A 15558-nucleotide genomic window follows, 5' to 3' on the forward strand; every position below is an offset into this window, starting at 1 on the left:
TGTGTCTCTGCTTCTGTCTGTGTGTTTCTATTTGTGTGTGTCTCTGTATCTATGCGTGTCTCTGTCTCTATGGGTCTCTGTGTCTCTCTGTGTCTCTGTTTTTGTCTGTGTGTTTGTGTGTCTATCTCTGTGTGTCTCTGTGTCTCTCTGTGTCTCTGTTTTTGTCTGTGTGTGTTTCTGTTTGTGTGTGTCTATCTCTGTGTCTCTGTGTCTCTCTGTGTCTCTGTTTTTGTCTGTGTGTGTTTCTGTTTGTGTGTGTCTCTCTATCTCTGTGTGTCTCTGTCTCTATGTGTCTCTGTTTTTGTCTGTGTGTGTTTCTGTTTGTGTGTGTCTCTCTATCTCTGTGTCTCTTTGTGTCTCTGGTTTTGTCTGTGTGTTTCTGTTTGTGTGTGTCTCTCTATCTCTGTGTCTCTCTGTGTCTCTGGTTTTGTCTGTGTGTTTCTGCTTGTGTCTCTCTATCTCTGTGTCTCTCTGTGTCTCTGGTTTTGTCTGTGTGTTTCTGCTTGTGTGTGTCTCTCTATCTCTGTGTGTCTCTGTCTCTATGTGTCTCTGTGTCTCTGTTTCTGTCTGTGTGTGTTTTTGTTTGTGTGTGTCTCTCTATCTATGCATGTCTCTGTCTTATGTGTCTCTATGGATCTCTGTGTCTCTCTGTGTCTCTGTCTTTGTGTGTGTTTCTGTTTGTGTGTGTCTCTCTATCTCTGTGTGTCTCTGTCTCTATGTGTCTCTCTGTGTCTCTGTTTTTGTCTGTGTGTTTCTGCTTGTGTGTCTCTCTCTAGCTCTGTGTGTCTCTGTCTCTGTGTGTCTCTGTGTCTCTGTTTTTGTCTGTGTGTGTTTCTGTGTGTCTCTCTATCTCTGTGTGTCTCTGTCTCTGTGTCTCTGTGTCTCTCTGTGTCTCTGTTTCTGTGTGTGTGTGTTTCTGTTTCTGTGTGTTTCTCTTTATCTCTGTGTGTCTTTGTCTCTCTGTGTCTCTGTTTTTGTCTGTGTGTGTTTCTGTTTGTGTGTGTCTCTCTATCTCTGTGTGTCTCTGTGTCTCTGTTTTTGTGTGTGTGTTTCTGTTTCTGTGTGTTTCTCTTTATCTCTGTGTGTCTTTGTCTCTCTGTGTCTCTGTGTCTCTGTTTTTGTCTGTGTGTGTTTCTGCTTGTGTGTGTCTATCTATGCGTGTCTCTGTCTTATGTGTCTCTGTGGGTCTCTGTGTCTCTGTTTTTGTCTCTGTGTGTCTGTGTGTGTTTCTGTTTATGTGTCTCTCTATCTCTGCATGTCTCTGTGTCTCTGTTTTTGTCTGTGTGTTTGTGTGTCGTCTCTCTATCTCTGTGTGTCTCTGTCTCTATGTGTGTCTCTGTTTTTGTGTGTGTTTCTGCTTGTGTGTGTCTCTCTATCTCTGTGTGTCTCTGTCTCTATGTGTCTCTGTGTCTCTCTGTGTCTCTGGTTTTGTCTGTGTGTGTCAGTGTGTTTCTGCTTGTGTGTGTCTCTCTATCTCTGTGTGTCTCTGTCTCTATGTGTCTCTGTGTCTCTGTTTTTGTCTGTGTGTGTTTCTGTTTGCGTGTGTCTCTCTATCTCTGTGTGTCTCTGTCTCTATGTGTCTCTCTGTGTCTCTGCTTCTGTCTGTGTGTGTTTCTGCTTGTGTGTGTCTCTGTGTCTCTATCTCTCTGTCTCTCTGTGTCTCTGCTTCTGTCTGTGTGTGTGTTTCTGCTTGTGTGTGTCTCTCTATCTCTGTGTGTCTCTGTCTCTATGTGTCTCTGTATCTCTCTGTGTCTCTGCTTCTGTCTGTGTGTGTGTTTCTGCTTGTGTGTGCCTCTCTATCTCTGTGTGTCTCTGTCTCTCTGTGTCTCTGCTTCTGTCTGTGTTTCTGCTTGTGTGTGTCTCTACCTCTCAGTGTGTCTCTGTCTCTCTTTGTCTCTGACTGCGCGTGTGCGTCTGCGCATTACGGAATTGGACCCCCGAAACCCCCCCCAGACAGTCAGAGCTGTTGTGTTGGGGTCCCAGCTGTCTCCCCCAAATCACGGAAGCACGAAAACAAAGTCGAGGCCTGAGTTTGGGCGATCGACAGAAAAAGGAAGAATTTTGGGGTCACAGCATCAAGTTTGGGGTCAGGCCCGAAGTTTTAGGCCAGACTTTGCCTCCTTCCTTCCTTCCTTCCTTCCTTCCTTCCTTCCTTCCTTCCTTCCTTCCTTCCTTCCTTCCTTCCTTCCTTCCTTCCTTCCTTCCTTCCTTCCTTCCTTCCTTCCTTCCTTCCTTCCTTCCTTCCTTCCTTCCTTCTTTCTTTTTGGTTTTTGGGCCACACCCGGCAGTGCTCAGGGGTCCCTCCTGGCTGTCTGCTCAGAAACAGCTCCCGGCAGCACGGGGGACCCTATGGGACACCGGGATTCGAACCAACCACCTTGGGTCCTGGATCGGCTGCTTGCGAGGCAAACGCCGCTGTGCTCTCTCTCCGGGCCCGGATCCTGTATTTCTAAGCACTGTACCTCAAGGAACTGGGCCCCCCCCCCCCCCCCCCGAAAACAACACCTTCAGGGTGTGACTGCAACAGCTGAGAGTCCAGATTCCCGCTCCGAAGGCCCAGAGACCTGCAGGAGACTTTGTCAACTAAGTCAGAGATAAAGCCGTATCTCTGAGCGCAAAGCCCAGGTTGCAGAGACCCCAGTCTTGCCCTGGGTGGCCCCCCAAAACAAGCAAAGACAAAATATGGATCTGGGGATTATTATACTGAGGAAAATGAGTTAGAGAGAGAGGACAGTTAGAGAGAGAGAGACAGACAGACAGAGGGAAACAGGCCCAGAAGGAAGGGACAGGGAGACAGAGAGACAGAAAGACAGACAGAGACATAGAGAGAGACAGAGAGAGAGAGACAGGGTCCAGGATACAGCCAGAGAGAGAAAAAGAGAGAAGACAGAGGGAAACATGGCCCAGAAGGAAGGGACTGAGAGACAGAGAGATAGACAGAGAGAGAGAGAGAGAGAGAGAGAGAGAGAGAGAGAGAGAGAGAGAGAGAGAGAGAGAGGGAAACAGGGCCCAGAAGGAAGGGACAGAGAGAGACAGACAGACAGAGAGACAGACAGACAGAGAGAGAGAGACAGGGTCCAGGAGACAGCCAGAGAGAGAACAAGAGACAGACAGACAGACAGAGGGAAACAGGGCCCAGAAGGAAGGGACAGAGAGAGACAGAAAGAGACAGAAAGAGAGACATAGAGAAACACAGAAAGACAGACAGAGAGAGAGAGACAGGGTCCAGGAGACAGCCAGAGAGAGAAAAAGACAGACAGACAGACAGACAGACAGACAGACAGAGGGAAACAGGGCCCAGAAGGAAGGGACAGAGAGAGAGAGACAGAGAGAGAAATAGAGAGAGACACAGAGAGAGAGACACAGAAAGACAGACAGAGACATAGAGAGACAGACAGAGAGAGAGAGACACACAGTGTCCAGGAAACAGTCAGAGAGAGAAAAAGAGAGACAGACAGACAGAGGGAAACAGGGCCCAGAAGGAAGGGACAGAGAGACAGAGAGAAACATAGAAAGAAACAGAGAGGAGAGAGAGAGAGAGACAGACAGACAGACAGACAAAAGGAAACAGGGCCCAGAAGGAATGGACAGAGAGAGAGAGACAGAAAGAGAGGCATAGAGAAAGACAGAGACAGGAGACAGCCAGAGAGAGAACAAGAGAGACAGACAGAGGGAAACAGGGCCCAGAAGGAAGGGACAGAGAGAGACAGAGAGAGAGAGAGACAGAAAGAGAGACATAGAGAAAGACACAGAGAGACAGGAGACAGCCAGAGAGAGAACAAGAGAGACAGACAGAGGGAAACAGGGCCCAGCAGGAAGGGACAGGGAGACAGAGAGACAGAGAGAGACATTGAGAGAGACAGACAAAGAGACAGACAGAGAGAGAGATAGTGTCCAGGAAACAGCCAGAGAGAGAAAAAAGAGAGACAGACAGACATAGGGAAACAGGACCCAGAAGGAAGGGACAGAGAGACAGAAAGAGAGGCATAGAGAAAGAGAGAGAGGAGAGAGAGAGACAGACAGACAGAGGGAAACAGGGCCCAGAAGGAAGGGACAGAGAGACAGAAAGAGAGACATAGAGAAAGACAGAGAGAGACAGGAGACAGCCAGAGAGAGAACAAGAGAGACAGACAGAGGGAAACAGGGCCCAGAAGGAAGGGACAGAGAGACAGAGAGAGAGACAGAGAGAGACAGAGATAGAGACAGACAGATAGAGAGAGACAGGGTCCAGGAGACAGCCAGAGAGAGAACAAGAGAGACAGACAGACAGACAGAGGGAAACATGGCCCAGAAGGAAGGGACAGAGAGAGATAGAAAGAGAGACATAGAGAGAGACAGGGTCCAGGAGACAGCCAGAGAGACAACAAGAGAGAGAGACAGACAGAGGGAAACAGGGCCCAGAAGGAAGGGACAGAGAGAGACAGAGAGAGAGAGACAGAAAGAGAGACATAGAGAAAGACACAGAGAGACAGGAGACAGCCAGAGAGAGAACAAGAGAGACAGACAGAGGGAAACAGGGCCCAGCAGGAAGGGACAGGGAGACAGAGAGACAGAGAGAGACATCGAGAGAGACAGACAAAGAGACAGACAGAGAGAGAGATAGTGTCCAGGAAACAGCCAGAGAGAGAAAAAAGAGAGACAGACAGACATAGGGAAACAGGACCCAGAAGGAAGGGACAGAGAGACAGAAAGAGAGACAGAGAAAGACAGAGAGAGACAGGAGACAGCCAGAGAGAGAACAAGAGAGACAGACAGAGGGAAACAGGGCCCAGAAGGAAGGGACAGAGAGACAGAGAGAGAGACAGAGAGAGACAGAGAGAGAGACAGGGTCCAGGAGACAGCCAGAGAGAGAGAGAACAAGAGAGAGACACAGAGGGAAACAGGGCCCAGAAGGAATGGACAGGGAGACAGAGAGACAGACAGAGACATAGAGAGAGACAGACAGAGAGAGAGAGACACACACACACAGTGTCCAGGAAACAGTCAGAGAGAGAAAAAGAGAGACAGACAGACAGAGGGAAACAGGGCCCAGAAGGAAGGGACAGAGAGACAGAGAGAAACATAGAGAGAGACAGAGAGGAGAGGGAGAGAGAGACAGACAGACAGAAGGAAACAGGGCCCAGAAGGAAGGGACAGAGAGAGAGAGACAGAAAGAGAGACATAGAGAAAGACAGAGAGAGACAGGAGACAGCCAGAGAGAGAACAAGAGAGACAGACAGAGGGAAACAGGGCCCAGAAGGAAGGGACAGAGAGACAGAGAGAGACAGGGTCCAGGAGACAGCCAGAGAGACAACAAGAGAGAGAGAGACAGAGGGAAACAGGGCCCAGAAGGAAGAGACAGAGAGACAGAGAGACAGAGACAGAAAGAGAGACATAGAGAAAGACAGAGAGAGACAGGAGACAGCCAGAGAGAGAACAAGAGAGACAGACAGAGGGAAACAGGGCCCAGCAGGAAGGGACAGGGAGACAGAGAGACAGAGAGAGACATCGAGAGAGACAGACAAAGAGACAGACAGAGAGAGAGATAGTGTCCAGGAAACAGCCAGAGAGAGAAAAAAGAGAGACAGACAGACATAGGGAAACAGGACCCAGAAGGAAGGGACAGAGAGACAGAAAGAGAGACAGAGAAAGACAGAGAGAGACAGGAGACAGCCAGAGAGAGAACAAGAGAGACAGACAGAGGGAATCAGGGCCCAGAAGGAAGGGACAGAGAGACAGAGAGAGAGACAGAGAGAGACAGAGAGAGAGAGACAGGGTCCAGGAGACAGCCAGAGAGAGAGAGAACAAGAGAGAGACAGACAGAGGGAAACAGGGCCCAGAAGGAAGGGACAGAGAGAGGACAGAGAGAGAGACAGAGAGAGACACAGAGAAAGACAGGGTCCAGGAGACAGCCAGAAAGAGAACAAGAGAGAGACAGACAGAGGGAAACAGGGCCCAGAAGGAATGGACAGGGAGACAGAGAGACAGACAGAGACATAGAGAGAGACAGACAGAGAGAGAGAGAGACACACACACAGTGTCCAGGAAACAGTCAGAGAGAGAAAAAGAGAGACAGACAGACAGAGGGAAACAGGGCCCAGAAGGAAGGGACAGAGAGACAGAGAGAAACATAGAGAGAGACAGAGAGGAGAGGGAGAGAGAGACAGACAGACAGAAGGAAACAGGGCCCAGAAGGAAGGGACAGAGAGAGAGAGACAGAAAGAGAGACATAGAGAAAGACAGAGAGAGACAGGAGACAGCCAGAGAGAGAACAAGAGAGACAGACAGAGGGAAACAGGGCCCAGAAGGAAGGGACAGAGAGACAGAGAGAGACAGGGTCCAGGAGACAGCCAGAGAGACAACAAGAGAGAGAGAGACAGAGGGAAACAGGGCCCAGAAGGAAGAGACAGAGAGACAGAGAGACAGAGACAGAAAGAGAGACATAGAGAAAGACAGAGAGAGACAGGAGACAGCCAGAGAGAGAACAAGAGAGACAGATAGAGGGAAACAGGGCCCAGAAGGAAGGGACAGAGAGACAGAGAGAGAGAGTGAGAGACAGAGAGAGAGAGAGAGACAGGGTCCAGGAGACAGCCAGAGAGAGAGAGAGAGAGAGAGAGACAGACAGACAGACAGACAGATAGACAGACAGAGGAAAACAGGGCCCAGAAGGAAGGGACAGAGAGACACAGAGAGAGAGAGACAGAGAGAGACACAGAGAGAGACATAGAGAAAGACAGAGAGAGACAGGAGACAGCCAGAGAAAAAACAAGAGAGGCAGACAGAGGGAAACAGGGCCCAGAAAGAAGGGACAGAGAGAGACAGAGAGACACAGAGAGAGACACAGAGAGTCTCAGAGAGAAAGAATGACTCCTCTGGCCAAGAACTGGATGCTGGAAGGAGGGAAAGGGAGAGGCAGGAACCTCCTTCAGAAAAAATAGTGCAAACCACAGTGAGGGGGGAGAGAGAGACAGAGACAGAGAGACAGAAAGAGACAGAGAGAGAATATAAAAAAATATGGAAGGTTTTGAAGGCAAATGGGGGATATCAGTGGCAGAAAGGGGTTGTCAGGCGAAGGCTTTTGGACATTCTATAACTGAAACCCCAACAATGAACCATTTTATCACCACAGTGCTTCAATAAAGCAATTAAAAAATTAAAAAAAAAAAAAGGGCCCGGAGAGATAGCACAGCGGTGTTTGCCTTGCAAGCAGTCGATTCAGGACCAAAGGTGGTCGGTTCGAATCCCGGTGTCCCATAGGGTCCCCCGTGCCTGCCAGGAGCTATTTCTGAGCAGACAGCCAGGAGGAAACCCTGAGCACCGCCGGGTGTGGCCCAAAAACCAAAAAAATAAAATAAAATAAAATAAAAAAATAAAAATAAAAATAAAATAAATAAATAAAACCCCAAAACACAAAGCAAATAAAACACAAAGAAAGACACGGCAGGCGTTGCTTTCTGCTTCCTAAAAGTCTCAGGAGAGGCTGAGAAGCGTCTCTCTGCACCCCATCTCTGGCCCACAGTTGAGTGTCCCCCCTCCAGTTGCAGGAAACACCGAGGTTCTCTTCTGTCAGATGGTCGCGTGAGAGGCGAAGGGAAGGAAGAGATGAAATCACTCTCAGGCCCTACGGGACTGACCGCAGACGCACCTGACCGTGCGAAAAGCTCTCGGTTTCCCGGGGTGCAGGAACCGGAGAGATAACAAAGGAGGAAGGGTGTTTGATTGCATATGGCGGCCCGGGTTGGATCCCCGGCATCCCACATGATTACTCTAAGCATTGCCAAGAATGAGCCTCTGAGCACAGGCCCAGGAGTAAGCGCCGGTCACCCCTGGGTGTGGCCCCAAGACAAAAAAATAATTTGGTTGAAGGAGACATGGATGGATGGATGGATGGATGGATGGATGGATGGATGGATGGATGGATGGATGAGATAAGTTGTTTCTGTGGTGCTGTTTACTGGGTTGGTGGAGGATGGAGGGATGAGTGGTGGGAATGGGAAAAGAGATGAGTATATGGAAGAGAGATGGGTGGATGGGTTTAAAGGTAAAGATGGGTGGATTATGGATAAGTGGATGGATAGATAAGTGGATGGATGGATGGGTGGATGGATGGACCAGTGGGTGGATAAGTGAAATTTATGCGTGATGGATAGATAAGTAGATAGATGGATGAATGGACAGATGGATGGTTGGATGGACAGATGGATGGATGGGTGGATGAGTGTATGAGTAGAATGGGTGGCTAATGGATTCATAAGTAGATGGATAGGTGGACTGACGGATGGATGAGTGGATGGACAGATGGATAAATAGATGGACATATGGATGGATGGATAGATGGATGGATAGATGCATGGGGGATGGATGGATCAGTGGGTGAATAGATGGTTGGGTGGGTGGGTGGATAGTTGAGTGGATGGGTGGGTGGATAGATGGGTAGATGGACAGATAAATGGGTGGATGAGTGAAATAAATGGCTGATGGATAGATAAGTAGATGGGTGGGTGATGGATGGATGGATAGATGGATGGGTGGGTGGATGGATGGATGGATAAATGGGGGATGGATGGATCAGTAGGTGAATGGATGGTTGGGTGGGTGGGTGGATGGTTGAGTGGATGGGTGGGTGGATAGATGGGTAGATTGACAGATAAATGGGTGGATGAGTGAAATGGATGGATGATAGATAAGTAGACAGATGGGTGGATGGACAGATGGATGGATGAGTGGATGATGGTTGGTTTTCAGATAAATAGTTAAGTAGAAAGATATGTGATAAATGGATGGAAAATGGATAGATAAGTAGATGGGTGGGTGATGGATGGATGGATGGATAGATGGATGGGTGGGTGAATGGATAGATAAATGGGGGATGGATGGGTGGGTGGATGGATGGGTGGATGTTTGTTGGATGGGTGGATGGGTGAATGGATGGGCGGATGGACAGATGGATAGACGACTGAATATATTGATGGATAGACAAATTGATGGATGAGTGATGGGTGGATGGACAGATGGAAGGATAAATGGGTGGATGGATGGGTGTATAACTGCAATGCATGGAATGAATGGATGGATAGATAAGAATGGATAATGGACAATGAATGGACAGATGGATGGAAAATTAAAATAAATGGATAGATAAGTAGGTGGGTGGTCGATGGATGGATGGATGGACAGATGGACAGACGGACAACTGTACAAGTGAGGAAATGAGTGGGTGGGCTATATTTGTGGGGTAACAGGGGATGGGGCGTGCCCTCAAACGCCTCACCCAAGACTTAGGTACGAACTTTGCTTCCATCTCCTACGCCAAATCTACGTGCTTCCAAAATTCATTGACAGTGAAAATTTTAATAATTTTAAGATCTCTGTATATACATATATATATTGGTGTGTCCAGATAGTTTTAAGGATTACTCCTGACTCTGTGCTCAGGGATCAATCCTGGTCGGGCTCAGGGGACCCTCTGGGGGTGCTGGGGGATTGAACTGGGTTGGCCAAATACAAGACAAGTACCCTACCTGTCCATGTACTATTGCTCTAGCCCTAAAATCTATACTTTGTACAAGACTATATATTTATACATGAAAAAAATGATTTTTTTGGGATGCCACACCCAGTGACGCTCAGGGGTTCCTCATGGCTCTGCACTCAGAAATCACTCCTGGCTTGGGGAACCATATGGGATGCCGGGGATCGAGCCCAGCTCAGTCCTGGGTCAGCCGCGTGCAAGGCAAACGCCCTCCCTTCTTTATTTTCTTTCTTTCTCTCTCTCTTTCTCTCTCTTCCTTCTTTTCTTTCTTTCTTTCTTTCTCTTTCTTTCTTTCTTTCTCTCTTTCTTTCTTTCTTTCTCTCTCCCTCCCTCTCTCTTTCTCTCCTTTCTCTCTCCCTCCTTCTCTCTCTCTCTTTCTTTCTTTCTTTCTTTCTTTCTTTCTTTCTTTCTTTCTTTCTTTCTTTCTTTCTTTCTTTCTTTCTTTCTTTCTTTCTTTCTTTCTTTCTTTCTTTCTTTCTTTCTTCCTTCCTTCCTTTCTTCTCTTTCTTTCTTTATTTCTTTCTCTCTCTTCTTTCTTTCTCTCTCTCTCCCTTCCTTCCTTCTTTCCTTTCTTCCTTCCTTCCTCCTTTCTTTCTTTCTTTCTTTCTTTCTTTCTTTCTTTCTTTCTTTCTTTCTTTCTTTCTTTCTTTCTTTCTCTCTCTCTCTCTCTCTCTCTTTCTTCTTTCTTTCTTCTTTCTTTCTTTCTTCTCTTCTCTTTCTTTCTTTCTTTCTCTTTCTTTCTTTCTTTCTTTCTTTCTTTCTTTCTTTCTTTCTTCCTTTCTTTCGCAGAGCACTGAGCCAGGAGTCAGTCTTGAACGCAGAGCCAGGAATTAGCCCTAGAACAAAGCCAGAAGTGAGGGGCTGGAGAGATAGCACAGTTGTAGGATGTTTGCCTTGCATGCTGCCAAACCAGGATGGACTTGGGTTCGATTCCCAGCACCCAAATGGTCCCCCAGCCTGCCAGGGGCGATTTCTCAGTGCAGAGCCACGCGTAACCCCTGAGCACAGCTGGGTGTGGCCCAGCAATCAATCATCAATCAATGAAGCAATCAATCAATAAAGTTTAAAACATAAAGATATGGGTTCTGACCACTGAGCTAGAACTAAGATGTAAGCAGAGAAGCCAGGCGTCAACCATTGTGACTCCAAGACAAACAAATCAAATAAAAAAATAATTAAAATTCAAATTTCAGGCGCATAGTCACATGTGAAAAGCCAAAAAAAAGTCCAAAATCTCAGGAATTGGACTAGACCTCTGTCTCCTGGGTCTGGGACCAGGCGGGGAAGTAAAAAAAAAAAACAAAAAAAACAAAAACGTGTGTGAAAACCAGAGAAAAATCCTTATTGACAGCAGGAAGTCGATTCTCACGAGATCAGAGTCATAAATGGGGGAACGGTCATGGGAAAAACTTACGGGTTTGCCTGGGGAGAGACGGTGGATTTGGAGAGGCAAGGCCAGACCGGGAGAGAAAAATAAGTCTTTTTGTCATTGAGAATAGTAGCTGCGCCATCTACTGGGAGGAAGGGAAGGGAAGAAGGAAAAGGAAGGGAAGGGAAGAAGGGAAGGGAAGAAGGGAAGGGAAGGGAAGGGAAGGGAAGGGGAGGGGAGGGGAGGGGAGGGGAGGGGAGGGGAGGGGAGGGAAGGGAAGGGAAGGGAAGGGAAGGGAAGGGAAGAGAAGGGAAGGGAAGGGGAGGGAAGGGGAGGGGAGGGAAGGGAGGGAAGGGGAGGGGAGGAAGGGGAGGGGAGGGGAGGGAAGGGGAGGGGAGGGAAGGGGAGGGGAGGGGAGGGGAGGGGAGGGGAGGGGGAGGGAAGGGAAGGGTAGGGGAGGGGAGTGGAGGGGAGGGAAGGGGAGGGAAGGGGAGGGAAGGGGAGGGGAAAGAAGGGGAGGGAAGGGGAGGGGAGGGGAGGGGAGGGGAGGGAAGGGGAGGGGAGGGGAGGGGAGGGGAGGGGAGGGGAGGGGGAGGGAAGGGGAGGGGAGGGGAGGGAAGGGAAGGGGAGGGAAGGGAAGGGGAGGGGAGGGAAGGGAAGGGGAGGGGAAGGGAAGGGAAGGGAAGGGGAGGGAAGGGGAGGGAAGGGGAGGGAAGGGAAGGGGAGGGAAGGGGAGGGAAGGGGAGGGAAGGGGAGGGGGGGGAGGGAAGGGAAGGGGAGGGAAGGGGAGGGGAGGGGAGGGAAGGGAAGGGAAGAAGGAAAGGAAAGAGAAGAGAAGGGAAGGGAAGGGAAGGGAAGGAAAGGGAAAGGAAAGGAAGGGAGGGACTGGGAGGAAAGGGAGGGGAGGGGAGGGAAGGGAAGGGTAAGGAAGGGAGGGACAGGGAGGGAAGGGAGTGAAGGGGAGGGAAGGGAAGGAAAGGGAAGAAGGGAATGGAAGGGGAGGGAAGGGAAGGGAAGAAGGGAAGGGAAGGGAAAGGAAGGGTGGGGAGGGGAGGGAAGGGAAGGGAAGGGAATAAAGGAGGGGAATAAAGGAGGGGAAGAAAGGAGGGGAAGGGAGGGATGGGGAGGGAAGGGAGGGAGGGGAGGAAAGAGGAGGGAAGGGAAGGGAAGAAGGAAGGGAAGGGAAAGGAAGGGAGGGAAGGGGAGGGAAGGGGAGGGAAGGGGAGTGAAGGGGAGTGAAGGGAAGGAAAGGGAAGAAGGGAAGGGGAGGGGAGGGAAGGGAAGGAAAGGGAGGAAGAAAGAAAGAAAGAAGAAAGAAAGGAAAGAAGGAAGGAAGATAAAGAGAGAAAGAAAGAAGGAAGGAAGGAAGAAGAAAGAAAGAGAGAGAGAAGAAAGAAAGAAAGAAAGAAAGAAAGAAAGAGAGAGAGAGAGAGAGAGAGAGAAAGAAAGAAAGAAAGAAAGAGGGAAAGAAATGAATCTAGGCCTAAATCCTTAGCACAGCAGAGAGGGCCTTTGCCTTGCACACAGCCGTCCTGGGTTCAATCCCCGGCATCCCATAGGGTTCCTTGAGTCTGCCAGGAGGGATTTTTGAGCCCAGAGGCAGGAGGAACCCCTGAGCACTGCTGGGTGTGGCCCCAAAAATCAGAAATAAAACAAAATAAAAAAAGGGCTTTAGGTTGTTTTAGTTTTTTTGGTTGCAATTTGGGGGTGCCTAGGACTTACTTTTGTTAGTAATATTTTTATTACTCCTGGAGGTGCTCGGGGGATTCTTTGGGGTGTCTGGGACAGGGCCCAGGTCAGCTTCGTGCTATGTGACATATAGAAGTGGGGGGGGCTCGGGTTCACTTAAAAAAGGGCCCCCCCAAAAATGCTGATTTACAGGGTAAGGGGCTGGCCCCAAAGAACTATAAAGGAAAATTCTTTCTTTCTTCTTTCTTTCTCTCTCTTCCTTCCTTCCTTCCTTCCTTCCTTCCTTCCTTCCTTCCTTCCTTCCTTCCTTCCTTCCTTCTTTCTTTCTTTCTTTCTTTCTTTCTTTCTTTCTTTCTTTCTTTCTTTCTTTCTTTCTTTCTTTCTCTCTCTCTCTCCCTTCCTTCCTTCCTTCCTTCCTTCCTTCCTTCCTTCCTTCCTTCCTTCCTTCCTTCCTTTCTCCTTCCTTCCTTTCTCTTTCTTTCTTTCTTTCTTTCTTTCTTTCTCTCTTTCTTTCTTTCTTTCTTTCTTTCTTTCTTTCTTTCTTTCTTTCTTTCTTTCTTTCTTTCTTTCTTTCTTTCCTTCTTTCTTCCTCCTTCCTTCCTTCTTTCATTATTTATTTATATTTTGAGATTCGGCTGACATCGCAGAGCTTGTTGTGTGTTGTGTGTGTTCTATCTGTGTCCTCTCTGGGCCTGTAATAGTTACAAAAAACACAAAAACTTAAAATCATACTTTCATTACAAATTTGGGTAAAAAGCAGGCAAGTCACACGTGAAATACATACCACAACATGTGCTTCATGTTTTTAGGTCACGGAAAATGAATGTGACTGAAGGCCAGAGCCATAGGAGAAAGAGAAGGCCGTCTGCCTTGCATGTGGCCGACCCGGGTTCGATCCCCGGCATCCCATATGGTCCCTCCTGAACTCTGCCAGGATGATTCCTGAATGCAGAGCCAGGAGGAAGCCCTAAGTACCATTGGGGTGTGGCACAAAAATAATAAAATAAAATAAAATGTGAGAGGTCAGAGCAATAGTACAGAGGGGAGAGAGTTTGCCTGGTAGGCCTCTGACCCGGGTTCGATCCCTGGCATGGACATATGGCTCCCCAAAAGTGATTTGTGAGCAGAGTAAGGAGTAAGGTCAAACATTGCCAGGTGTGGCCCCCTCAAAAAAATAAAACATTTGGGCCCAGAGAGATAGCACAGCGGTGTTTGCCTTGCAAGCAGCCGATCCAGGACCCAAGGTGGTTGGTTCGAATCCCGGTGTCCCATAGGGTCCCCCGTGCCTGCCAGGAGCTATTTCTGAGCAGACAGCCAGGAGGGACCCGTGAGCACCGCCGGGTGTGGCCCAAAAACCAAAAGAAAATAAAAATAAAATAAAAAAATAATAAAAAAACAGAGAAGGGAAGAAAGTTAAGTCGTATACAAAGGCAGCAAGCATTTGCCTAGAAGTTGATTTAATTAACCTGACCCTGGGCCCTCCCTGGAACCCCAAAACAGGCTGTGGGTCCCCCAAATCTGGTCTTGGGTCCCCCAACACAGACCAATGATGTCCTATCCTAACCCTGAGGCCCCTAATTTGGACCCCACAAATGAAGCCCTGGGTCCTCCCAATCTTGACCCAGGGTTGCCATTTCTGGTCCCAATATTGGGAGATATAAATGGTGGCAGGCTTTCTCCTATGAGATGGGGACTCTTCCCCCCAAGGCCCCCCACTGCCACTTGCATCCAGGACAATACTGATTGGCAATGAATCGATGAGGCCTATCCAGAATCAATACATTTATTATTTTTTTTTATAAATAAATGTATTTCCTATGATATTTTTTCTATGTTGAAAAGGTGCCTAGGAAGGCAAAAAAGAGACTCTTAAAAAAATAAAAACTCCCTTCGCCTGTTACAGGGGAGGCCTGCCTAGAAGAGGGGGGTGTCTGGGTAGAAGGTAAACTGAGGCAGTGGGGTGAATAGGACTGAGAATAAAGAAAAGAAAAAAAAAAAAAACAGCTGTGCGCAGGCGCAGTACGCACCGCTGAAGGCTTGCCCATCTCCTGGCAAAGACAGGAAGTCTCGCCTCCGGGGCGCCCATACAGGAAGTCCCGCCCCGGAGGCGGGGCTAAGGCCGCGCGGAGGAACCGGGAGGCGCCGCGCGGCCGCTTCCGCCGGAAGCGGAAGTGCGTCACGGGGGCGGCGGCGGCGGCGGCGGCGGTAGGCGGGTGGACCGCACACCGGTGGGTTCGGGGTTCGGGGGTCCGAGGTCGGGTCGAGGGGGGACCCAGGTCGGTCTTGGGGGACCCTTGGTTATGTTTGTGGGGTCCAAAGCTAGATTTGGGGGATCCGGGGCGGTTTTGGGGGGTGTCAAACCGGTTTGGGGCGGTTTAGACCGGTTTGGGGCGGTTCAGACCGGTTTAGGGCGGTTTAGACCGGTTTTTGGGGGACCCGGGGCCGGATTTGGGGTATCCAGAGTGGATGTTAGGGGACCCAGGGTCATTTTGGGGGTCCCAGGGTCGGTTTTAGGGGACCCCATGATCCTGAGTTAGATTTGGGGGACCCAGGCTTAGTTTTGGGGGACCCCATGCCGGTCTTGGAGGACCCAGGATCCAGCTTGTTGGGTCCAGGACCAGTATTGGGGGACCCAGTGTCGGTATTGGGGATCCCAGGGTCGGCTTTAGGGGAGCCCATGACCCAGGATTAGATTTGGGGGACCCCAGCTTAGTTTTGGGGGACCCCATGTCGGTCTTAGAGGACCTAGGATCCAGATTGTTGGGTCCAGGACCAGTATTGGGGGACCCAGTGTCGGTATTGGGGATCCCAGGGTCGGCTTTAGGGGAGCCCATGACCCAGGATTAGATTTGGGGGACCCCAGCTTAGTTTTGGGGGACCCCATGTCGGTCTTAGAGGACCTAGGATCCAGATTGTTGGGTCCAGGACCAGTATTGGGGGACCCAGTGTCGGTATTGGGGATCCCAGGTTGGTTTTGGGGGACCCAGGA

General features: G+C 49.4%; 1 protein-coding gene across 1 annotated transcript in view; it reads right to left on the minus strand.

The window, feature by feature from the left end:
- The window catches only part of P2RY8 (P2Y receptor family member 8), a 50676-nt gene extending 35428 nt beyond the window's left edge, over positions 1–15248 (minus strand). The window contains exons 1-2 of the mRNA XM_049767799.1: positions 15139–15248; positions 14597–14888 (exon numbers count right to left, since the gene is read on the minus strand). Of these exons, the coding sequence (XP_049623756.1) occupies positions 14597–14888; positions 15139–15248 (402 nt within the window). The remainder of the gene's footprint in view (positions 1–14596; positions 14889–15138) is intronic.
- Positions 15249–15558: the final 310 nt, after the last annotated feature.

This window comes from Suncus etruscus (assembly GCF_024139225.1).
Source record: "Suncus etruscus isolate mSunEtr1 chromosome X unlocalized genomic scaffold, mSunEtr1.pri.cur SUPER_X_unloc_2, whole genome shotgun sequence".
NCBI classification, from domain to species: Eukaryota; Metazoa; Chordata; class Mammalia; order Eulipotyphla; family Soricidae; genus Suncus; species Suncus etruscus.